This window comes from Carcharhinus amblyrhynchos, unplaced genomic scaffold (genome assembly GCF_965287045.1).
Source record: "Carcharhinus amblyrhynchos unplaced genomic scaffold, sCarAmb.v2.hapA scaffold_52, whole genome shotgun sequence".
NCBI lineage: Eukaryota > Metazoa > Chordata > Chondrichthyes > Carcharhiniformes > Carcharhinidae > Carcharhinus > Carcharhinus amblyrhynchos.
In genome coordinates, this window is record NW_027649793.1 from 961,461 (window position 1) to 987,922 (window position 26,462).

Sequence of the window (26,462 nt, forward strand, 5' to 3'; positions counted from 1 at the left end):
AGCTCCAACAACACTCAAGATGCTCAACACCATCTGGGATAAAGCAGCCCACTTGATTTGCCTCCCATCCATAAACATTTCCTTCACTACTGATGCACAGTAGCAGCCATGTGTACCATCTACAAGATACAATGCAGCCACTCACCAAGCAGCCCCTTCCAAAACCATGACTACTACGATCTAGAAGGACAAAAACAGTAGATCTCTGGGAATATTCCCAACTGGAAGTTCCCCTCCAATCACTCACAATCCTGACTTGGAAATATATCGCTGTTCCTTCACTGTCACTGGGTCAAAATCCTGGAACTCTCTCCCTAACAGCACTGTGAGCATGTCTCAGACTGCAGTTATTCAAGAGTGAACTAATGGAACATGGAAACTGAATTAATGATGGAAAAAGGAGTGGAATGAATGAAGAAAAGGAGGAATGGAATGAATGATGGGAATGGAACGAATGATGGAAAAAGAGAATGGAACGAATGATGGAACATGGCATTGGAATGACTGGAGAAAATGAGAAAAGAATGAATGATGGAGAGTGAGAACAGAATGAAGGACTGAGAACTTGAATGGAAAGAGTGAATAAAAACAGGATTAGGATGGATGAAGAACAGGGAAATGGAATGAATGATGAAAAAGAGAGTGGCACAAATGATGGAATATGGAATGCCAATGAATGAAAAAATACTGGGAATGGAATGAATGATCAAACATGGGATTTGAATTAATTCAGGAAAACAAGAATGGAATGAATTCTGAGAAACATAAATGGAATCGAATGGATGAAGAAAACAAAAATGGATAAGAGAATGGGCCACTGGGATGGATTGACTGATGGATCACATGGCTAGAATGAATGTAGAAATTAGAATTAATGGTGGAACACGGGATATAATGAATAATGGATCCTGGAATTGGAAACTTGGCAATGGAATGAATGATGAAAAAGAGGAATGAAAAAATACAGGAAAAATGGAATGAATACTGAAAAATGGAAATGAAAAGAATGATGGAAAAAGAGAATGAAAAATGGAAGTTAGAATTGTGTAGAATGACAGAAAAAGACAATGGAATGAATAATGGAAAATGGGAATCAAATGAATAGCAATGAAGAGAATGGATTGGAAGAAGAAAAAGAGGAATTGATTAAATGATGATGAAGAATGGTATGAATGATGGAAAAGAGACAGGAATGGAAGATGGAAAATAGGAATTGAAAGAAACTGAATGATGGAAAAGAGGAATGAAATAAATGATAGAAGATGGGAATGGGAAGAATGTAGAGAAAATGAATGGGATGATTAATGGAAAAAGGTAGAAGAAGAAGAAAGGAATGAAGGATGAACAAAGAGAAATGAAACGAATGTTGGAAAAAGAGGAATGGAATGAATGATGGGAAGAGAAGAGTTGAATGACTGATGGCAAATAGGAATAGAAAGAATGCAGAAAAGGGAAATGAACTCACCAACGTTAAGGGCATTCAAATGGTCATTGGATAGGCATACGGATAATATTGGAATAGTTTAGGTTAGAAGGTCATTAGATTGGTTCCATTGGTCATCGCAACAACAAGGGCCGAAGGGCCTATACTGCGCTGTAATGTTCTATGTTCTATGAAATAAATGATGAAAAACAGGAATATAATGATGTAAAATAGAGATAGAAAGAAGATAGCAAAAGGAATTGAATGAATGTTCAAAATAGAATGAATGAAGAAAAAGTGGAATGGAATAAATGTAGAAAAAGAAGAATGGAAGGAACGTAGAATAAGAGGAATAAAATGAATGTAACAAATGTGTAATAGAAAGAATGATGAAAACCAGAAAGAAAAAATGTCCAAAAAGAGGAATTGAATAAATGGTGAATGAAGACAATGGAACGCATGATGGAAAACAGGAATGGAAAAATATAGAAAGAGAAATGGAATGAATGATGGAAATGGGAAAAGAAAGAATGTAGCAAAACAGGAATGGCGTAAATGATGGGAAACGGGAATGGAATGATTGATGGAAATGGGAAGGGAATGATTTATGGAAATGGGAATGGAATGATTGATGGAAATGGGAATGGGATGATAGATGGAAATGGGAATGGAATGATTAATGGAAATGGGAATGGAATGATTGAAGGGAAATGGGGATAGATTTGATGATGAAAACTAGGAAAGAATGATTGATAAAAAGGATGAATAAAATGAATGAAGAAAAAGAGAAATGGAAAGGATGATGGAAAAGATAATGGAATGAATGGTGGAAAACAAGAATGGGTGAATAATGAAAAGGACAACTGCAATTAATGAAAAGGAGAAATGGAAAAGTGATGGAAAAGATGATGGAATGAATGATAGAAAAATGTAGAAACAGAGCAATGGGATGAATGATGGAAAGTAGGAATACAGCGAGTGATGTAAAATTGGAGTAGAAAGAAGGTAGCAAAAGTAAAATGGAATGAATAATGGAAACAGGAATGGAAAAATGTCAAAAAAGAGGAATGGAATGAATGATGGGAAGGAGAATGGAATGAATGAACAAGAGGAATGAAATGAATGATGGGAAACAGGGAATAGAATGAATGAAGAGAATGAAGAATGAAATGGATGTAGAAAAAGAGGAATAAAATGAATACTCGAAAACAGGAATGGAAAAATGGAGAACAAAGTGAAATGAAATGATTACTTGGAATAGAATGAATGAAGAGAAAGAGGAATGGGATGAATGCTGGAAAATGGTAATGAAATGAATTATAGAAAACTGGGAGGGATTTGGAAAGAATAAAGGAAAAAGAAAACTGAATGATGAATGAAACACAGGAATGGAACAAATGAAGCAAATCCTAAATGGAATGAATAATGGATCCTAGGGTGGAATGAATGATAAACATAGGAATGGACTGAAGCATGGAGTATGTGAGAGAAATGAATTATGAAACACAGATTGAAGAAAAACATTAATGGAATGAATAATAAGACATGAAAATGGATGGAAGCAGGAAATGGGATGAATAATGGATAATGAGAGTGCAGAATAAGGATGGAAAAATATGCTGGAATGAATGAAGATAAACAGGCAGGAAATAAAAATGGAACACGGGAATAGAAAGAATGAAGAAAACCAGGATGAATTATGGAGCACGGAAATGAAATGAATGAATTAAAATGGGGATGGAATGATTGATGGAAGACAGGAATGCAGAAAAAACAGAATGGAGGGAAGGTTGGAAAAAGACTCTGGAATGAATGATAAAAGACAGTAATTGAATAAATGATGGAGAAAGAGAAGAGAATGAATGATGGAAGATGGAATGGATGAATGATGAAAAAGTGGAATGGAAAGAACAATGAAAAGAGAATGAAATGAATGTAGAAAATGTGGAATAGAATGAATAAGCGAAAGAACACGAGAATGAAAGAGGGAAGATGGAAGGGAATGAATGCTTAATCTTGGGGATGGAGCGAATGTTGGAAAAAGGGAGTATATATAATTATGGAAAAAGAGGATAGAATAGATCACGGGAAATGACAATGGATTTAATGATGGAAAAAGGGAATGAAATGATGGAATAAGAGAATGAAATAAATGATGGAACATGGGAAAGAAAGCAATGCAGAAGTGAAATGGAACAAATGCTGGAAAATGAAAGAAAGAAAGAGGAATAGAATGAAAGATGGAAACTAGAATGGAATAAATGATGGAAAAAAAGAGTGGAATGAATAGTGGAAAAGAAGAATGGAATGAATGGTGGAAAATGGGACTGGAATGAATGGTGGAAAATGGGACTGGAATGAATGGTGGAAAATGGGACTGGAATGAATGGTGGAAAATGGAACCGGAATGAATTATAGAAAACTGGGAAGGAGTGAAAGACAGTTCATTGAATTGGAATGAATAAAGGAAAAAGGAAATTGAAAGATGAGTGAAACATTAGAATGGAACTAATGAAGCAAATCCCAAATGGAATGAATGATGGATCCTCGGACGGAATGAATGGAGAAAATAGGAATGGCCTGAAGCATGGAAAATGGTAATGAAATAAATGATGGATGATGAGGATGGACAGATTGAAGAAAAAGTGAATGGAATGAATAATAGAACATGGAACGGAAGAAAAATATTAATGGGATGAATGATGAAAAATGGGAGCGCAGAAATACAGCATTAGAATGAAGATAGAAGCGATGCTCTGGAATGAATGAAGGTAAACAGGCAAGGAATAAATAATGGGACGTAGGAATGGAAGGAATGAAGAAAATCAGGGTCAGGGTGAATTACGAAGCATGGAAATAAAATTAAATGAATTAAATGGGAATGAAACGAATGATGGAATGCAGATAAAATAGGGATGGAAGGAAGGAAAATCTCTGGAATGAATGATGGAATTCATGATGTGGAACTGCCTGCGCTGAACTGGGGTAAACACAGTAAGAAGTCTCACAACACCAGGTTAAAGTCCAACAGGTTTATTTGGTAGCAAAAGCTTTCGGAGTGCTTGCTGCCCCTTTGTCAGGTGAATGGGAGTTCTGTTCACAAACAGGGCATATAAAGACACTAACTCAATTTGTCTGGAGACAATACGCATCTCTTTAACCTGTGCTTAACTGTCTGGAGACAGTACACATCTTTTTAATTTGTGCTTAATGGTCTCTCCACTCACATTGTCTGGACCTTTAAGACTGATTACCTGTAAAGACTCGAATTCCAATCATTATTTTGTAAATTGAGTTTGTGTCATTACATGTCCTGTTTATGAACAAAACTCCCACTTACCTGACGATGGGGCAGCGCTCTGAAAGCTTTTGCTACCAAATAAACCTGTTGGACTTTAACCTGGTGTTGTGAGACTTTTCAATGAATGATGGAAGACAGGAATAAATAATTGATGGAAAAAGAGAAGAGAATTAATGATGGAAGAAGACAGAATGGATGAATGAAGAAAAAGATTGAATGGAATGAAAGATGGAAAAGAGAATGAAATGAAAGTAGAAAAGAAGCAAAGAGGGAAGATGGAAAGGAAAATGGGAATGGAATAAAGGATGGAAAGCAGGAATGCAGAAAAAATACAGGATGGAACAAAGACACCAGAATAAATAATGGAAGAATAATCAAATGAATGACGGAAGATGAAAATGGATGAATGAAGAAAAAGTGGAATGGAACGAATGATGAAAAGGAGAATAAAATGAGTGTAAAAAAAGAGGATTGGCTTGACTGAATGAAGGGACACTAGAATGATTGAGGGATGATGGAAGGGAATGAACGTTTGAACTTGAGAATGAGATGGATCTTGGAGAAAGGCAGTGTATGTAATTAAGGAAAAAATATAGAATAAATCAAGGAAAATTACAATTTATTTAATGACGAGAAGAGGTAATGAAATGAATGGCGGACAAAGGAAGTGCAATGACAGACATGGTAAAAAAGGATTGGAGAAAAACGGGAATGGAATGATTGATGGGCAAGAGAATGGAATTAATGATGGAGAACAGGAATGGAATGAATTATAGAAAAAAGGGAAAGAGTGAATGATGGTTCATGGGATTGGGAAGAATAAAAGAAAGAGAGAATGAAATGAAGAATGAAACATGGGAATGAAATGAATGAACAAATACGGGGATAAAATGGACAGTGGAAGGAAGGAACGGAATGAATGATGGGAAAGGAGAATGGATTGAATAATGGAGCACAGGAATGGAAATAATAAAGACAATTGGGAAGACAAGGAATGATGGAAAATGGGGATAAATAAAATAATAAGGAATGGAATGAAGGTTGGAAAAAGAGAATGGAATGAGGAAAAGAGGAATGAATGTGGGAAGATGGGAAAAGAATGAATGTTGGTTCCTGGGGATGGAATTTTATGACTGAAGTTGGGAATGTAATCAATGTTGGAAAATAGGAACACAAAGAATTATGGAAACTCAGGATGGAATAAATCATAGAAAATGATTAATGGAATTAATGATGCAAAATGGGATTTGAATGAATGATTTTTGATTTGATTTGACATAGTATTGAAAAATGAAATGGAATGAATGATGAAATATGGGAAACAAAGGAATGAAGAAAAACAGAAATGGAATGAACTCTAAGAAAAGGGAGGGAGTGAAAGATGGTTCATTGGATTGGAAAGAATGAAGGAAAAAGAGATTGGAATGATGAATACAGCAGAGAATGGATGAATGAAGCAAATCCTAAATGGAACTAATGATGGATCCTGGGATGGAGTAAATGAAGAAACTAGGAATGGACTGAAGCATGGAATATGGGAATGAAATGAATTATAGAATATAGGAATGGGATGAAGAAAGAAAAGTGGGAATAAAATGAATGAAGAAAAATTGACTGGATGGAATATGGAGTATGGAACATGGAAATGGAAAGAATGAAGAAACACTGGGAGGGAAAGAACAAAGAAATACTCGGAGGAAAAGAACAAAGAAACACTGGGAGGGAAAAAAATTATAGGAAAAAGAGAAGGGGTGAGTGATGGCCCACAGGATTGAAAAAAAAACAAAGGAAAAAGATAATGGAATGAAGAATGAAACATGGGAATGGAACAAATAAAGAAAATCCCAAATGGAGTCAATGATGGAATTTGGGAATGGAATAAATGAAGAAAATAGGAATGGACTGATGCATTGAACATGGAAATGAAATAAATTACTGAACTCAGGAATGGATTGAATGAAAGTATATGAAGAGAATGAATGATGGAAAATGACAATGGAATGAAGGATGAAATATGGAAATTAAATGAATAAAGAATAAACCAAATTAAATAAATAATAGTAAAAGAAAATGGGTTGACTGATGGAAGACAGGAATGAAATGAATTTAAAAATGCAAAAATGAATGATGGAAAGCAGAATGAAGTGAAGAATGGAAAACAGCAATGGAATGAATATGGAGAAAGAGAAATGCAATGAGTTACGGAAAAAGAATGGAATGAATGATGGAAGATGGAAATTGATTGACAAAATAATGAAAGGAATGATAGAAAACAGGAATGGAGTTAAGGTTGAAGAATAGGGATGGAAAATATGATGGAAAAAGAGAAATGGAAGAAACAATGCAAAAACAGAATGGAATGAAAGATAGAAGAGGAGAATGGAGTGAACGATGGAAAATGGATAGAAGGAGTGGTGGAAAAATAGAATGAGCTAAAGGATGGAAGAAGAATACTGAAAAATGATAGAAAAAGAAATGGAATGAAAGGTGGGAGATGAGAATGGAAAGAATGATGAAAAAGAGAACGGAATGAAAGATGGGGAATGGTAATTGAAGGAGAAACATAATAAATGATGGAAGACAAGAATGGAATGAATAATGCTGCATGAGAATAGAATGAATGGTTAGAAATAGGAATTGAAAAATGGGAATGGAATTGATGACAACAAACGCAAATGGAATGAATGATGATACATGGGAATGGAATACATTATGAAATTCAAAATTAGAATTAATCACATCTGCATCTGGATTTATCCTTGGCATTCCTAACAGATGTCAGTGTGAAATTTTGGATGAATTTCCTGCTTCAAGGTAATTTCGTGGATGAGGGATCCAATATTCTAACACCCTCTCAGCAGCTAAATCTTCCCAGCCTGGCCCACTAAATTGTCTAGCCATACTTACTAGTTCCACCTCTTGGTTTTGTAATCCTTTTATGCACTTACACAAAAAAAAATCAACTTCAATTAAGTGTTGTGCTGCTCCATGTATTTTTATTAGCACTTGATGTTGCAGGTATCATTATTGCACACCCCACTTACCTGTAGTCCCTACGGTGGTCACTGGCATGCTCTTCATATTCCCCTGCTCTGCCACCAAGGAAATTGTGTACTTGGTGTGATCCTCCAACCCTACCAAGGTGGCAGTGTTGCCCTTGCCGGGCACCCGCAACTCTCCGCCTTTTCCTGCCTCGGTTCTGTACACGATGTGATACTGACCAACCCGAGCTATAGACTTCTCCCATTCCAGCGAGATGGTGGAGTCCGTGACCTTGACAACGCGCAGGTTCCTGGGACTGTCGATTACTGCAGGAAGTGAGCAGAGAAATAGTCTCAAGTCACCAGATGCAGAGTCCATTGGCCGTCATGACTATGGGTCCACTAACACCTCAGTTGGAAATTTCACATTGTTACAATCAAATCCCTCCCAGATTCACTCCCCACTTCCCCATCTCTATCAGTCCTTCCAGCCCAAACCCCCAAGACATCTACAGCCCTCCAATTCCAGATTCTTGCTCATCCTTGATTTTAAGTGCTTCACCACTGGTGACCGTGTACTCAGCTGCTTGGGCTCTGAATTTCCTCCATAAACCTCTCCTTTAATAATCTTCAAAACCTCCCCTTTTAATCAAGTCCTTTTATGGCTCTGTGTCAGCTTTTGACTTATCATACTCCTCTTTAGCCCCTTGGGGATGTTAAAGGTGCTACATTGGTGTAAATTGCTGTTTTCCTGGCATGCCAAGCATTGAAAGATATGATGAGATTGTATCATCACACAGTGTGCTGCTTAATGTGTGTGTGTCTGAGTATCTCTGTATGATGGCATGGTTCAGGGTGGCACAGTCAGACACTCATTTATTTGCGGGGTTGGCCAAGGATGCTTTCCTGAGCCAAGCTACACTGCATGGTTTAGTGTGGGATGTTCAACAGCTCTTGGCTCTGTGCACCACATCATTGGTTCCAAACTAATATTTAACAACATGGTAAAAAGTGAGTGAGTGTCAGTGGTGGACTTGGGCACACGAGTATAAAATGCCTGGTATGTGTACTCAAGCGGCCAGATGTCGCGACCTCTACATACTTCCAAAGGAGCCACTGCCTCGAACCAAGTTTGTTTCCTGTTGTTGCTTTTTATTCATTGAAACTAATGTAATACTCGAATGTGAATGCGTTAGACTGCATTAAGCTGTCTCCTACTCCCACGCAAAGAATTTCTTTTTACAGCGTAAGTGGGCGTCACCTAGGCAACATTTAGTCACATGAAAGCCAGACCAAGTAAGGGTGTCAGATTTTCTTCCCGAAAGGATATTAGTGAACAGATGGGTTTTTAGAACAATCGACAGTGGTTTCAGTGCTCATCAGTGCACTTTTAGTTCAAATTTCACAATCTGCTGTGATGGCATTTGGATCCAGGTCCACAGAGCATTAACCTGGGTCTCTGGATTACTACTCCAGTGATAATATCACCACCAGACCTAATTCCTACATTAAATATTAAAAAAACAGAATGAGGATAATGGCGCAGAGAGATTGGACAAGGGTATGGGGTTAGAGGTGAGAGCTTCAGAGGAATGAGTGGCCTCCAGAAGTGCTATAATTTCACACCTACGCTCACTGAGAGTGTGAAAGAGAGCCCTCGGTTGTATCTTGAGGAAAAGCGATGGAGCTCTCCTCCAGTCTCCTGCCCATTAGTCATTCCTCTGTCAGCGTGATAACCTGGTCATTATCACTTGGCTGAGGCTGGGATCTTGCTTTGTACCAGTTGACTGCCACACTCTTGCAATACAACAGTGATTACCCTTTTAAAAAGTTGGCTGTAAAATGCTGAGGGATATCCCAAGATTGCAAGAGCCTGGGTGGGATCACAGGTTCTTCCTCAGAGGCTGAGCAGAAGTGAGACTGACCTGTCGTTCCTTTAGTGGTGGCAGCCTTACTCTGGTGTCCCCCTTGTTCCCCCACCAGGAAGATGTTGTGTTCCACTCCAGCCTCGAGGCCAGTCAGTACGGTGCTGATGTCTCCGGCCGGTACCACCACCTGGCTGTGTTTGCCTGTTGCCGAAGAGTAGTTGAGGCGGTAAAGGTCGATGGATGCCTGGGGTTTCTTCCACCCCAGTTTGATGGTGGAGTTTGTGGCTGCGACCACATGGAGGTTCTGAGGGCCGTCAATCACTGTGGCCGAGAACAGACCGTTAGTCAGTGCCAGCAATACAGAGACCACCCACACTTTCAAACACCCGGCTACTGAGCCCTTCCTGTCTGTCGGAAAAATATTTCTCAGCTCCCATTGGACAGATGCTGTATTACCTTGGGTGAAACTGGGCCATGCCTGAGACCAATTAGAAGTTAATTGCTCTTTAGGTCAGTTCGAGGTTAATTACCACAGGGGCCAATTAAAAGATGTCAAAATCACTCTATAGCATACGTGGGAAAACTGAAATAGAAACAGAAAATGCTAGAAATATTCAGCAGTATCTATGGAGAGTGAAGCAGAGTTAACATTAAGATTATCAATCTGCTATGTTCACTCTGTTTGTCTGAGTATTTCCAGCATTTCAATCAATGATTAATGTTGCTTCTTAGGTCAATCATTATTAATTTTTGAGAAAAGTTCTTAGATTGGCAGGTCACTTATAAATTCTTGGCTCCAAATCAGAGAAAGCAGCATGAAATGGTCACTTTGCTTTACTCTCAAAATTAACACTCTGAAATGTGATAGACAAAACTCCCTCATTACATACATACATGAATATATATAACACACAAACATACGTATGTCCACACGGCACGGTGGCACAGTGGTCAGCACTGCTGCCTTGAGTCACTGTCTGTGTGGAGCTTGCACATTCTCCCTGTTTCTGCATGGGTTTCCTCCAGGTGCTGCAGTTTCCTCCCACAGTCCAACGATGTGCAGGTTGGGTAAATTGGCCATGCTAAATATTCCCTCAGTGTACCCGAACAGGCACCGGAGTGTGGCGACTAGGAGATTTTCACAGTAACTTCATTGCAGTGCTAATGTAAACCTACTTGTGACACTAATAAATAAAGTTTACTTTAAATAAACTTTACTTACGTGTGTGTGTGTGTGTGTGTGTGTGTGTGTGTGTGTGTGTGTGTGTGTGTGTGTGCATTCATTTATTTTGCATCTGCATAGACACAGAGCCAAACAACAGCCTTGTCAGTAGCTGGATGGAGTTATTTAAGCCTGCCTTCAAGTTCAGCCAGTGGGCACTCCTCAACATAGCTGCAGCCAGGATGATCTTGGCATCCACACTGCTGCTGGGTGGCTACATGGAGGCCTTGGCCAGTCCAGAAATGGCTTAAAAGGGCCCAGTGTCAGACTGTGTGCAGACTCTAAACAAGCTGCCCCCAGGCGATGAACCTTAATTGGTTTATCTGTGAGATTTTGAGGGAAATCTGCCTCCCAACATACCAAAGCTCAGTAAGCAGACCAAAAATGAGCATGGAATTAAACGCTGACGGAATGGAAAAGCTAAGATAATGGAGGTTAATGGTGAAATTGGATAGAGAGGACATTACACACACACTGCAGCCTACTCAGTTCCAGGGACTTTGCTAAAACCACTGGGAATGTGTTACAGTAGATGGGAATTTTTTTATTTTATTCAGTCATGGGGTATGGTTGTCACTCACTGGCCAGTATTTATTACCTGCCCCTACTTGCCCTTGGAGGGCAGTTTGAGAGTCAACCACATTGTTGTGGGTTTGGAATCATATGTAGGCCAGACTGAGTAAAGATTTCCTCCCCTAAAGGAAATCAGTGAACCCAGATGGGTTTTTCTGACAGATCAGTAATGGTTTCATGATCATCAGTAGATTCTTAATTATGTATTTTATGGAATAATTTTATTTTATTGAATTCAAATTCCACCATCTGCTATGATGGGATTCAAACCCGGGTCCCCAGAACATTCACTGAGTTTTTGGATTATTAGTCTAGCGATAATACCACTAAGTTAAGAACAGAAGGTTGGTTAGGGCAAGATTAGGGCCAGTTACAGACAGTAGAGGGAAGTTGTGTGTGGAACCGGAAGAGATTGGAGAGGCATTGAACCAATATTTCTCTTCGGTGTTCACGCAGGGGGACATGAATGTAGCTGAGGAGAACACTGGGTTGCAGGGGTGTAAACTAGACATTATTGCAGTTGATAAGGGGGATGTGCTGGATATTCTTGAGGGTTTGAAAATAGATAAGTCCCCTGGTCCGGATGGGATTTACCCTAGGATTCTCTGGGAGGCAAGAGAGGTGATTGCAGAGCCTCTGGCTCTGATCTTCAGGTCGTCGTTGATCTCAGGTATAGTACCGGAAGATTGGAGGTTAGCGAATGTTGTCTCATTGTTTAAGAAGGGGAACAGAGACTTCCCCGGGAATTATAGACCGGTGAGTCTTACTTCTGTTGTGGGCAAGGTTTTAGAAAAAATTATTAGGGATAGGATTTATAGTTATTTGGAGAGTAATGAATTGATTGGAGATAGTCAGCATGGTTTTGTAGCGGGTAGGTCGTGCCTTACTAACCTTATTGAGTTTTTTGAGAAAGTGACCAAAGAGGTGGATGGGGGAAAGGCAGTTGACGTGGTATATATGGATTTTAGTAAGGCATTTGATAAGGTTCACCATGGTAGGCTCCTGCAGAAAATGCGGATGTATGGGATTGAGGGTAATCTAGGAAATTGGATCAGGAATTGGCTATCAGATAGGAGACAGAGGGTGGTGGTTGATGGTAAATATTCGTCATGGAGTTCAGTTACGAGTGGTGTGCCTCAGGGATCTGTTTTGGGGCCACTGCTGTTTGTAATTTTTATTAATGATCTGGATGAGGGTATAGTTGGGTGGATTAGTAAATTTGCTGATGACACCAAAGTCGGAGGTGTGGTAGATTGTGAGGAAGGGTGTCATAGTTTGCAGGGTGACTTAGACAGGTTGCAGAGCTGGGCCGAGAGGTGGTGGATGGAGTTTAATGCGGAGAAGTGTGAGGTAATTCACTTTGGTAGGAATAACAGATGTGTCGAGTATAGGGCTAACGGGAGGACTCTGAATAGTGTGGATGAACAGAGGGATCTAGGTGTATGTGTACATAGATCCCTGAAAGTAGGGAATCAAGTAGATAAGGTTGTTAAGAAGGCGTACGGTGTCTTGGCGTTTATTGGTAGGGGGATTGAATTTAGGAGGCGCAGCATCATGTTGCAACTGTACACAACTCTGGTGCGGCCGCACTTGGAGTATTGTGTGCAGTTCTGGTCCCCGCATTATAGGAAGGATGTGGAGGCTTTGGAGAGGGTGCAGAGGAGGTTTACCAGGATGTTGCCTGGTATGAGGGGAGGTCCTATGAGGAGAGACTGAGGGATTTGGGGTTGTTTTCGCTAGAAAGAAGGCGGCTACGAGGGGACCTTATTGAAACATATAAGATGATTAGAGGTTTAGATAGGGTGGATAGTGATAGCCTTTTTCCTCGGATGGAGAAAGCTAGCACGAGGGGGCATGGCTTTAAATTAAGGGGTGGTAGTTATAGGACGGATGTCAGGGGTAGGTTCTTTACCCAGAGGGTGGTGAGGGATTGGAATGCCCTGCCTGCTGCAGTTGTAAATGCACCTAGTTTGGGGGCGTTTAAGAGATCCGTGGATAGGTTTATGGATGGAAAGGGATTGGTTTAGGTTAGAGGGTCATTGCTTTTTAACTGGTCGGCGCAACATCGTGGGCCGAAGGGCCTGTTCTGCGCTGTAATGTTCTATGTTCTAAGTCATCGGCTCCCCTGGAAATACCATTCCTTCTATGTCTCCCCTCCAAATGTTCAATTTGAGCACCGACATTAGTCAAAAGCACAGGTATTTGGAGTATTGTCGCAATCCCAGCAGAGACAATTCAGCTAACAGTTGTGTTGGGTTGTGAAGAGCACTCACGTGTTCTCAGGGTTTTCGACACAGCCGGTCCAAACTTCTTCCCCTTCTGAGCTCTCAGTGTCACCTGGTATTCCTGCCCTGAAGCCAGACCTGTCTGCTGGAAGGAGCTCTTGGAGCCAGCCAGACGCTTGGTCAGCTTACCGTTATCCTCTTTCTGTTGAGAGGAACAAGAGATTCTCGCTGACTACACTGAAACACGACAAACACCAGCAGCACCGGACATTTCAATTCAGCTCCTGTCTGCACTTTGTCACTTGACATGTTTCCCACTCTCCTACACTGATGCTGAGATGTTTCCCCTTTTGGGAGAATCTAGGACCAGAGGACATAATCTCAGAGTGAAGGGTTGCCCACTTAAGGCAGAGATAAAGAGAATTTTATCTCCCAGAGGTGGTGAATCTGTGGAATTCTGGACCGCAGAGAGCTGTAGAGGCCAGGTTGTTAAGTATATTCAAGGCTGAGATAGACAGATTTTTAATCAGTAAGGGATTCAAGGGTTATGGAGATAAGATGAGAAAGTGGAGTTGAGGATATTCACATCCGATCAGTCATGTTCTCATTGAATGGCAGCGCAAACCCAATGGACCGATTGGCCTACCTCTCTTCCTCTGTCTTATGGTCTTGTGCTGGGTTATCTCTGGGACAGTTTCACACTCTCCCCCTTCCTCAGAAGGGAGTCATGAAGTGACCGCCATGACCCCTGACCTATTTTCCTGCACTGACTTGTATGGGAACACCACCCCACAAAATAAACTGGTGTACACGGTGACTCGCTGCAGCACTGAGGGTCAGGATCTGAGGAAAGCAAAGATTTCTGAAGAGCCAGGCAAACCTGTCGAGACTGAGATTCTTCTCAGAGTGAACAAGGTGAAGGAAGATTTAATCGAGAGGGTGGGGAAGGGCTGATAGAGTAAATAAGAAGAAACTGTTTCCACAGACAGGAGGGTCAGTTACCAGAGAGTACATTTAACACAGTTTGTAAAAGGGTTCGTGTGAAATAAGGATAATTATTTTGTGAAATGAGTTGTTATAATCTGGAACACTGAATGGCCAATGGAAGTAGGTTTAACAGTAACTTCCAAAAGGGAATTGAATAAATATCTGTTTGCAGGGATTAAAAAAAGGCTATGAAGTGAGACTAATTGGATAACTAAGAGCTGGCACAGGCACAATGGTTTGAATGTCCTCCTTCTCTGTTGTGAAATTCCCATGAACTCTTGTAGACTGTTTTGGGATGAGGTTGAATATTGGATCTGGCTGTGGGTCAGTCACAAAGGACAAAGAACAAAGAAAATTACAGCACAGGAACAGGCCCTCTGGCCCTGCACTGACCTTACTGTCCGACTGAACTAAAACCCCCTTCCCTTCCGGGGACCATATCCCTCTATTCCCATCCTATTCATGTATTTGTCCACACACCCCTTAAAACTCACTATTGTATCTGCTTCCAATAGCTCTCCCGCAGAGAGTTCCAGACACCCACCATTCCCTGTGTAAAAAACTTGTCCCTCGCACCTTAAACCTATGTCCCCTAGTAATTGTCTCTTTCACCCTGGGAAAAAGCTTCTGACTACCCACTCTGTCCATGTCCCTCATAATCATTATCGTCCCTCAACCTCTGTCGTTCCAATGAGAACAAACCAAGTTTCTCCAACCTCTTCTCATAACTAAGGCAACATCCTGGTAAATCTTTTCTGGACCTCCAAAGCCTCCGCATCTTTCTGGCAGTGTGGCTATCAGGATTGAAAACTGTATTCCAAATGCAGCCTAACTAAGGTTCTATAAAGCTGCAACATGACTTGCCAATTTTTAAACTCAATGGCCCAGCCAATGAAGGTAAGCATGCCGTACGCCTTCTTGACTACCTTCTCCACCTGAGTTGCCACTTTCAGTGACCCGTGTACCTGTACATCCAGGTCCCTCAGCCTATCAATACTCTTAAGGGTTCTGCCATTTACTGTATATTTCCTATCTGTATTAGACCTTCCAAAATTCATTACCTCACATTTGTTTGGATTAAATTCTATCTGCCATCTCTCCGCCCAAGCCTCCAGCCGATCTATATCCTGCTGTATACTCTGATGGTCCTCATTGCGATCCAAAAATCCACTAATCTTTGTGTCATCTGCAAACTTACTAATCAATCCAGTTACATTTTCCTCCAAATCATTTATATATAATACGAACAGCAAAGGTCCCAGCACTGATCCCTGAGGAACACCATTTGTCACAGCCCTCCATTCAGAAACACACCTTCCACTGCTGCCCACTGTCTTCTATGACTGAGCCAGTTGTGTATCCACCTTGCTAGCTCACCCCTAATCCCATGCGACTTCACCTTCTGCACCAGTCTGCCATGATGGACCTTGTCAAAGGCCTTACTGAAGTCCATGTAGGCAACATTCACGGCTCTACCCTCATCAATCATCTTTGTCACTTTCTCGAAAAACTCGATCAAGTTAGTGAGACACGACCTTCCCTTTACAAAACCATGTTGCCTCTCGCCAATATGTCCACTCATTTCCAAGTGGGAGTAAATCCTGTCTTGAAGAATCCTCTCCAATAATTTCCCTACCACTGACGTAAGGCTCACCAGCCTGTAATTACCTGAATTATTCTTGCTACGCTTCTGAAACAAAGGCACAGCATTGGCTATTTTCCAATCCTCTGGGACCTCCTCAGTATCCAATGAGGGATACAAAGATTTCCCTCAAGGCCCCAGCAATTTCCTCTCTTGCCTCTCTCAGTATTCTGGGGTGTATCCCATCAGGCCCTGGGGACTTGTTTATCTTAATGTTTCTCAAGAACCCCAATACCTCCTCCTTTTTGATCTCAACATAACCCAAACTATCAACATACCCTTCCCCAGACTCATCATCCACAAGTCTTTCTCTTTGGTGAATATTGACGCTAAGTACTCATTTAACGCCTAACCCATTTCCTCTGGCTCCATGTATAGATTTCCTCCCCTGTCCTTGAGTGGGCCAACTCTCTCCCTGGCTATCCTCTTGTTCTTTATATATGTATAAAAGATTTAGGATTTTCCTTAATCCTGCTGGCCAATGATTGTTTGTGACCCCTTTTAGCCCTCCTTACTCCTTGCTTAAGTTTCTTTTTACTTTCCTTGTATCCGACATTTGCTTCGTGTGTTCCCAGCCTCCTAACCCTGACAAATGCTACCTTTTTCTCTTTGACTAGGCTCACAATATCTCTCGTTATCCAAGGTTCCCAAAACTTGCCATACTTATCCTTCATCCTTACAGGAATTTGCCAGTCTTGAATCCCTATCAACTTACACTTGAAAGCCTCCCACATGCCAGATGTTGATTTGCCCTCAAACATCTGTCCCTAATCTACCTTCTTCAGTTCCAGTCGAATATTGTTGTAATTAGCCTTCCCCCAGTTTAGCACCTTAATTCGAGGACTGCACTTTTCATTATCCATCAGTACCTTAAAGCTTACTGAGTTGTGGTCACTGTTCCCAAACTGCTCCCCTACTGACTGGTCGACCACCTAGCCAGGCTCATTCCCCAATACCAGGTCCAGAATGGCCCCTTCCCTAGTTGGATTATCGACATACTGTTTCAAAAAGCTCTCCTGGACGCTCCTTACAAACTCTGCCCCATCCATGCCCCTAGCACTGAGTGAGTGCAGTCAATGTAGGGGAAGTTAAAATCTCCTACCACAACAACCCTGTTACTTTTACACCTTTCCAAAATCTGCCTGCATATCTGCTCCTCTATCTCCCACAGGTTGTTGGATGGCCTGTAGTGAACCCCCAACATTGTGACTACGCCCTTCCTGAGCTCTAGCCATATTGCCTCTCTGAATGAGCCCTCTGAGGTGTCCTCCCGCAGTACAGCTGTGATATTCTCCTTAACCTGCAGTGCAACTGCCCCCACCCCTTTTACACCCCCCTCTATCCTGCCTGAAACATCTGTACCCTGGAATGTTAAGCTGCCAATCCTGTCCTTCCTTTAACCAAGTCTCTGTAATAGCATCATAGAGCTTGGATTAATACTTGGTACTGAATTCATCTGCCTTAAAACAAACACACTTCAAACCCCCAGACCCTCTTTAATCAGCAACTACACCCTGCCTGCTCATTCTCTCAGTCTTTCTGGCCCCACTCTCTGGCTCCCCTTCAGTTAATTCACTTTTGCTTTGGTTCCCTGCGAAACTAGTTTAAATCCTCCTGTATGACACTAGCAGACTGCCCGGTAGAATATTTATGCCTTTCCAGTTTTTCTTGTACAGGTCCCACCTGCCCAATGGTGCAGATATCTGAACCCACCCCCCCACCCCGCTACACCAGCTGTTTAGCCATGTGTTGAGCTGCACTATCTTCCTATTCCTAGCCTCACTGGCAAGTGGCACAGGGAGTAATCCTGAGATTACAACCCTAACGGTGCTGATTTTTAACTTTCTACCTAACTCCCGAAACTGCTGCTTCAGGGCAATTTGCTTCACTGCCTCTGTCACAGACTCTGATATCCTTTCCCAACACTGACACAATCTCCACAATAATGTCCTGTCTAGTCTGGATCAGGGGTGAGTGCTGTGAGAGACCTGTTCACATAGCCCTGCTCATCACACACTACCCACCCACAACCCTTCAAACACAATGCAGAAGTCAATAGGCAGCGAATGAAGATGGCAGGGGAACTGTTGATGGTAATTTAAGGAGTGGAAATTGGGCCTTGTTGGGCTTCATTGAACCAGATTTCAGGTTTGTGAAGAAATACCCCCCTCTCACCTCCTCCTCACTCAGCTTCTCAGCCCCAATCACCGATGGTCTTCCGACGTATTCCAACTACAGATTGAGAGAGAAGCTCTGGTCCAAGGTGGAAGCTCCATCTACTATAAACTGGATCAGGAATGTCAGAAGGAGCATTCCATGGCACTTACCACCTGTGGCCCCCAGATTGGCTTTTCATTGCCAGAAGAGCCACAACATCCAACATGCTGAGCACCTGAGATACATTCACATTGTACTCGGTGGAATGATCTTAACTGGGGAACCTCTTCCAACTGCACAACACTATCTGGTGAGGTTCACCAAAATGCCTCCCTGGCACTCTAGTTTAGCATCTTGGAATATTTCAAGCGCATCCCTCCCCCGATCCCCTCTCCCCTCCACTCCTATTCCTACCGACCCTTGACATACAAGCTCCATTCCCAGGTTGCCTTTTACCAAGGGTTTGAAGGTGATCTCCCAGGCATCGACTGGAACCCGTGGCAGCTCCCACTCCACTGTCACCTTGGTCTCCAGGATCTTCTTCACTTGAAGCCCAATGGCAGCTGGGATTGCTGAAAAAAAACAGGGAAGCTATTTAAAGATCACAAATGTTGAAGGTATTATCGTGCATAGAGGGCAGGAATGAGACCTTGCTCACCTTGAATGTTGCCTTATTCTGAATGACACAAAGTATAAAGAACATAAGAAAGAACATAAGAAATAGGAGCAGGAGTAGGCCATCTAGCCCTTCGAGCCTGCCCCGCCATTCAATAAGATCATGGCTGATCTGTCGTGTCTCAGTTCCACTTTCCCGCCCTCTCCCCATAACCCTTAATCCCCTCTCTTATCAAGAACCCATCAACCCGCGTCTTAAAAATATTTAGCGAGGCAGCCTCCACCACTTCAATGGGCAGAGAATTCCAGAGATTCACCACCCTTTGAGTGAAGAAGTTCCTCCTCAACTCCGTTCTAAACCGCCTCCCCTTTATCTTGAGGCTGTGCCCCCTAGTCCTACTGTCTTTTTTGAGCGGGAAGAGTCTCTCCACCTCTATCCTATCCATCCCATTCATCATCTTATACGTCTCAATGAGATCTCCCCTCATTCTTCTAAACTCTAACGAGTACAAGCCTAGTTTATTCAGCCTCTCCTCATAGCTCAATCCCCTCAACTCCGGTATCAGCCTAGTAAACCTCCTCTGCACTCCCTCCAGGGCCAAAATATCCTTGCGCAGGTGCGGCGCCCAAAACTGCACACAGTACTCCAGCTGCGGCCTCACCAATGCCCTATACAGCTGCAGCAAGACCTCCCTACTTTTATATTCAATCCCCCTCGCTATGAAGGCCAGCATCCCATTCGCCTTCCTGACCACCTGCTGCACCTGCAAGCTGGGTTTTTGCGATTCATGCACTCTGATTATATTGAACGACGGAGCAGGTTCAAGGGGTGAAATAGTCCACTGCTGCTCCTATTTCCTAATAGGAGCAGCAGTGGACTATTTCACCCCTTGAACCTGCTCCATCGTTCAATATAATCAGAGCTGATCATCTGCTTTAACTTCACTGCCCTGCCCGCTTCACATATACCCTGATTCTCTGAGAGACCAGTCTATCTATGCCAGCCTCATTTCACCAACACAGCTTCCACAACCCTCTGTGCCAGGGGACTCAAAAGACTCACAACCCTTTGAGTGAAGACACTTCTCATCTCAGTCCTAAATGATGGAGCCCTTATTCTGAGACAGTGTCTCTATGTTCTAGCTTCCTCAGCCAGAGGGAAACAATCTCTCAGTGCCCACCCAGTCAAACCCCCTCAGGATCTGATTTGCTTTATTGAGGTCATCACTTATTCTTCTGAACTCCAGAGAATATAGTCCCAATTTATTCAAACTCTCATCATAGCACAACCCTCACATCCCAAGGATCAATTCAGTGAATCTGCACCTCTGATTCTTTCGTGGGATGTTGGCATCGTTGGCTGGGCCAGCATTTATTGCCCATTCCCAATTGCTCTTGAGCTGAGTGGCTTGCTAGGCCATTGGGCATTTGAGAGTCAACCACATTGCTGTGGATGTGGAGACACATGTAGGCCAGACCAGATAAGGATGGCAGATTATCTTCCCTGGAGGACACAAGTAAACCAGATGGGTTTTTACAACAATCGACAATGGTTTCATGGTCATCTTTAGGCTTTTAGTTCCAGGTTTTTATTATATTGGGGAGATACTGGAGGGGAGGGGATGATAAGTAAGTTTGTGAATGACACAAAGTTTGGCAAAGTGGTTTATAGTGAGGAGCTCTTAGGTTGGAGGAAGATATTGATGGGTTGGTCAGATGGGCAGAACAGTGGCAGATGGAATTTAATCCTTTGCACTTTGGAATGAGTAACAAGACAAGGGAGTATTTAACGAATAGCAGGAAGCTCAGAGGAACAGAGGAATCTTGGAGACTTTGTCCACAGATACTTGAAGGGGGCAGAATTGGAAAGTGGGCTATTTAAGAAGGATACGGGACACTTCCTTTTATTAGTTGTAGCATAGATTATAAGAATAAGGAGATTATAAGAGTTGTTCAAACTTCTGGATAGGCCATGACTAGATTACTGTGTGCAGTTCGGGTCACCTCGCCATAGGGAGGATGTGATTGTATTGGAAAGGATGCAGAGGGGATTCCAATGAACCATAGAATCACTACGGTGCAGAAGGAAACTATTCAGTCCATCAAATCTTCATCAACTCTACGAAAGAGCATCTTACCCAGGACTACCTCTCATTTCTGATTCCAGTGACAAAGCCACTATGCCACTATCACTTTTCATAGCACTTATATATCCTTCCTTAAATATGGAGACTGAAATTACACGCAGTATTCCAAATGTGGGCTGGAATTCTCCGAGCTCGTCTGCATTGGGATTCTCCGGTCCTGCTGCAGTTCTGGATGAGTACCAAATCCCCCATTTTCACTAGCAGTGGTGATGGGGAGATCAGAGAATTCCTTCTGCACTCTCACTAAACTCTGTCAAGTTGGAGCAAGACTTTCTTATTCTTGTTCTCCAATCCCCTTACAATAAAAAACATTTGTCTTTTTCATCGCGTTCTGTGCCTGCATGCTAATTTTCTGTGTTCCTTTTTGTGAGCAGACCCAAAGCTCTCTGATCATCAAGTTTTATAAGTCTCGCACCATTAAAAAAAATCTGCTTTTCTATTCATACGATCAAAGTGAATAACCTCACATTTCCCCAAATTACGCTCCTTGTTACCCACTCACTTAACCTGTCTATATTTCTTTACAGCTTCTTTATGTTCCCCTCACAGCTTCCATTCCTACTTAGCCGGTGACATCTAGTGACAAAATGAGGCAAACCCCACTAGCCCTTCATGTTTATGAGTGTGGCGCTCTGCCCTGTGAAAGTAAAGTTTAAAGTTTATTTGTTAGTCACAAGTTGGCTTACATTAACACTGTAACAAAGTTACTGTGAAAATCCCCTGCGAAAGAAAACTCTCTGGCATCTGTTTGGCTACAACAAGGGAGGATATAGCATGGCTAATGCACCTAACCTGCACATCTTTGGATTGTGGGAGGAAATCGGAGCACCGCAGGAAACCCATGCCGACACGGGGAGAATGTGCAAACCCCGTGCAGACAGCGACCCATGCTGAGGATAGAACCCTGTGAGGCAGTAGTGCTGACCACTGAGTGGGCATTTCCAACCTGGTTGAGCTGCAGACAGTTGACAGTTTTATGTTGAGAATAGAATGTTGTACAACAAATATGATATTAACTGACTTCCCCAGCATTGTTCCGAGTGTATTAGGAATACACATGATATTCAATCAATTATTAAATGTGAGTAGTTGTCCTGTGATATTGTTCATAGTGAAGTATTGGACATAGTTTTAACATTGCAAATTCAATACCTTCCTTTGCATTTGGTTAACTTATTTTCTGAACAATTTGAAAAGATACATTCCTAACAGGAACACCCTTTAATGAATACATTTCAAAGGATAAAATTATCTTGAATGAATAGCTGCTAGAGTTTAAAAAGGAAGTGTGGACTTTGAGAGAGAGGTCAGAGCTTGAAGCTGAGATAAACATTCATACAGAACACTTGACTTGAAGTGGCTCTATGTTCAGACGCAGGAGTAATAGATGGCAGCTGGATAAGATTCATTAAACACACCAGGACATGGTTTTCCTTCAATCCAGCATGTAAATTATCATTAGGATTGTGGTCAGATTATCCATGATTTAGACAGCAAGAGGAACGATTTCCCTGATCTCCTCTGGGACTACGATGGGCTCTGGGGTGCCTGTGGAAAGGTACGGGACTCCCACAGAGAGTGTTGGTGCCCCCAATATTGGGCTGTGCTCGCTGCCCTTACAGGGACACTGCACATTCCTGCAGCATCTGCTCAGGCGCCTGACAACCACTGAAGTGCTGTGTTTTTTTAATTTGAAGTGTAGCTGCTGTTGTGGGCAAAAAAGTAGCACCCAACTTGGGCGTAGCAAGACTGCATGCGCAAGCCTTGGGATAATGATCCAATTGCCTGATGCTGGCTGAGCTAGAACTATCCAAATTAGAAAGAAAGAGATGGAATCTTATAGGTTATTTTAAAAAAATTCTTCTTCAAACCAACTGCAGTTTTCCTTTAATGGGCCATTTCTCAAAGGTTTCCGGCAGTGTAAATGGTTGGAACTCTATCATGCTTGGGTGACTTTCAATCAAATCCTCCAGCAATTTGACTGTACAGAAAGCCCAGAGAATGCTTTCATTCATTCGCTCACTTTCTAACTTTCCATCCTCTCTCTCTGCCTCCCCTGGGCTTGCCCCAGTGGATTAACCCAGGGACCTCCCACTGGTGTTAGATTTTTCAGCTCCCTCTCCAAAGCCCCTGATTCCCAGACATACAGCGGTAACCTCGGTCCCAGCCCACTCTGATCCCTGACACAAACCAAATGGAACCTCCTCCTTGGTGTTGTTTCATTAAAGACCACTGGCGCCTCGGAACATTTTGATGGGAGAGTGTGAAATGAGGTTGGTCTGAGCTTGTAAAAGAGTCTAACCACTAAACATTATCCTGGACTTCAGTTTTCCCCTCCTGTGCTCTGCCCTCAACCCTCTCCCAACTATTTCCATTCCAAATACACCTCATAGCCAATATTGTTCACAGGTGCCAAAGAAAAGTAAGGCATTCATTCATAACCATGTCAACTGTACTGCTGCTTTCATCCCAAGACCTCAAACTGTACGGTCAACAAACAGGAAATTTTCCTGCAAGTTTTCTCTTCCCACCTTCGTCCAACCTAAATAAGGTCCTCCTTTCAAAATAACTGCTGAAAGTCAAAGGCGACAGTGTCCCCCTCCCACTTCTCCTGTAACAACCTATTCCTGCTCACTCTCCAGAGATGAGTGTGAATGAAGGGCTATGTTAAAGCATCGTCCCAGGGGCCAAACAGGCTCTTCAGGGCAGCAATCCCAATAAGATGCAATGAATTTGGTCTTTGTGGGATTGCACTGTGCAACATGCTCTGTGCGCCTTTATGCTTGACTCCCACCTTTGTGGGCCTTTGAGGTTGTGTCTCAGCGGTAGCGTCCTTGCCTCCAAGCCTCAGCAGTTGAGGATTCCGGTCCTGTGCCACAGTGTGACCACCATTGATGGGCAGGCACTCCCAGTGAAGCATCAAGAGAGTGCCAAGTACTATCAGGCATGCTGTCATTTGGATGCGATATTAATTCAACACTCCATCTCAGTGTTTCACAGAATCATACACTCCCTATGGCACAGAAAAGCCCATCGAGTCTGCACTGACTCTCCAACAGATTGGCCCCCTATCACACCCTATCCCCATAACCCTGTGCATTTTGCTATGGCCAATCCACCTAATCTACACATCTTAGGACACTAAGGGGCAATTTAGCATGGCCAATTCACCTAACCCGCACATCTTTGAACTCTGGGAGGAAACCAGAGTACCCGGAGGAAACCTACAGACACAGGGAGAATGTGCAGGCTCTGCACAGTCACCCGCAGCAGGAACCGAACCCCAGGTGCCCACTGCTATGAGGGGGCATTGCTAACCACTGTGCCACCCCATTCGAGGGAGACCAAGGGAATTATCCCTGGTGTCGTGATTATAGCTATCCATTAATCAACATTAAAAAAGCAGACTATTCATTAGATGGCTGTTTGTGGGATCTTGCTGTGCAAAGGTCAGCTGACACATTTCCTGCACTACACCAGAGAATCTAAAACTACTTCATTTGCTGTAAGGTGTAACGTGAGGATATGAAAAGTGTGACACAAATGCAAGGCTTTCTTTACCAAATGCTTTCTCTCAGGTCTCGTTTTAACAAGCGTAATGGTTTTGTTTTGTGATGTTTCTTTTTCCCAGTTGGGCTTACGGGGCTTTAAGACAGAACAGTAAATCTCTTAATTGCTGCTCTGTTGGCTCTAAAATCCTACAGAAATTCCTGATCTCAATCAGAAGAACCAAGAGCAAATTCAAGAGGAACCCAAGTCAGCATAGAACAGGTCAGATCCATTTTCTGAAACCGAGATGTTTATCAAGACGCTGGAATATGGAACATTTTTCCATTTCAGAATCTACTGTCCCTATCGAACACTTCCAGGTCAAACACAACACAGGTCAGACATGGAGTGAAGCTCCCCTCTATCCTGTCCACCTCACTATCACCTCAGTCTCATACATCCATTTCCCACACCACGTTCACTGGTTGCTGCAGGTGAGAGGGTTCTGTGCCAGTGGTAGTACTGCATTATAGTTCGCTCAGGTTCGCTGTGGGAAACTGAACTTTTCCATGCACGTTGTAGCCTGGAGCTATGGATGGTCAAGTTAACATTCTTTCCATCATAAGGCTAACCACATTCGCAGCACCTGCTATTTGCGTATTGTGGAAGTCGATACTCAATCTTTTTGGCCACGTCATGAACGCACCAAGAAAAGGCAGAGGTCGAGGCAGGGGAATGACATCAGAGTCCTGAGCTGGGACTCAAACCCAGAGGCAGGGTGTTATCCACTACACCACAAAACCCTCCTTATTCTGCACTAGTTTAATGTGACGTTGTGCGTTGGGCTACAAAGCACTGGGCCACTGTGTTATCCTAGTTCACATCAGAAAAGAACATTTCAAAACTAAAGAAGAATCATTGAAATATGAAGACAGCATTTTTATGCCCCCTTTTACAACCACAAAGCACCCCGCACATGGTCAAGCCCTAAGTGTGGGTGTGCACTCTCAGTATAAGCTGCCTCAGACTGAACTGCAGCCATCAGCGTACATACATGTGTTCAATGAACTTGTGTTGGATTCAGCCCAGGGAGGACAGTGCCCTCACCTCCTACATTAATTCACAGAGACACAGAAGTTAGCACTGCTCTCTCGCAGTGCCCGATTCGACTCCCAGCTTGGGTCACTGTCTGTGTGGAGTTTGCACAATCTCCCTGTATCTGCGTGGGTTTCCTTTGGGTGCTCCGGTTTCCTTCAGTCCAAAGATGTGCTGGTTAGGTGAACTGCCCATGCTAAATTCTCCCTCAGTGTACCCGAATAGGTGCTGGAGTGTGGCAGCTAGAGGATTTTCACAGTAACTGCATTGCAGTGTTAATATAAGACTACTTGTGACGAATAAATAAACTTTAAACAAATAAACTTTATCCCGCATGGACATAATGCACATTCCTGTCTCAGACTCACAATCCACTGCAGTTTTATTAAGCCTACACAGAGGAGTGGCCAGACGGAAACTCAGCCCTGTGTCACCATGACCCTGAACTGTGTGGTGGGGAAGACAGAGAATCAGTTAAGAGCCCCCACCCCTGTTCACCCTCCCGCACCTGTATAAAATCATTCAGTTTGAAGTTTAGCACCTGGCTTGGCTCATGAACAAACAACACCAAACTCTGGCTGTGAACCATTATTCACCATGTCCATGTGTTAATGTCTAAATGAACATTGCACTGTGGTGTTACCCTTGTGTCAATGCAACAGCCTGGTTGCCTGCTGCTGCCACCCATTCATGTTCCAACCTTCCAGAAGCGCAAGTGAATTGAGGAAAATTAACAT

General features: G+C 42.6%; 1 protein-coding gene across 1 annotated transcript in view; it reads right to left on the minus strand.

Annotated features, from left to right (window-relative positions):
- LOC145337570 (tenascin-X-like) overlaps window positions 1-26,462 on the minus strand; it is a 214,373-nt gene that overhangs the window by 138,950 nt on the left and 48,961 nt on the right. The window contains 3 exon segments of the mRNA XM_080182362.1: window positions 9,631-9,894; window positions 13,642-13,795; window positions 18,836-18,951. Of these exon segments, the coding sequence (XP_080038488.1) occupies window positions 9,631-9,894; window positions 13,642-13,795; window positions 18,836-18,951 (534 nt within the window).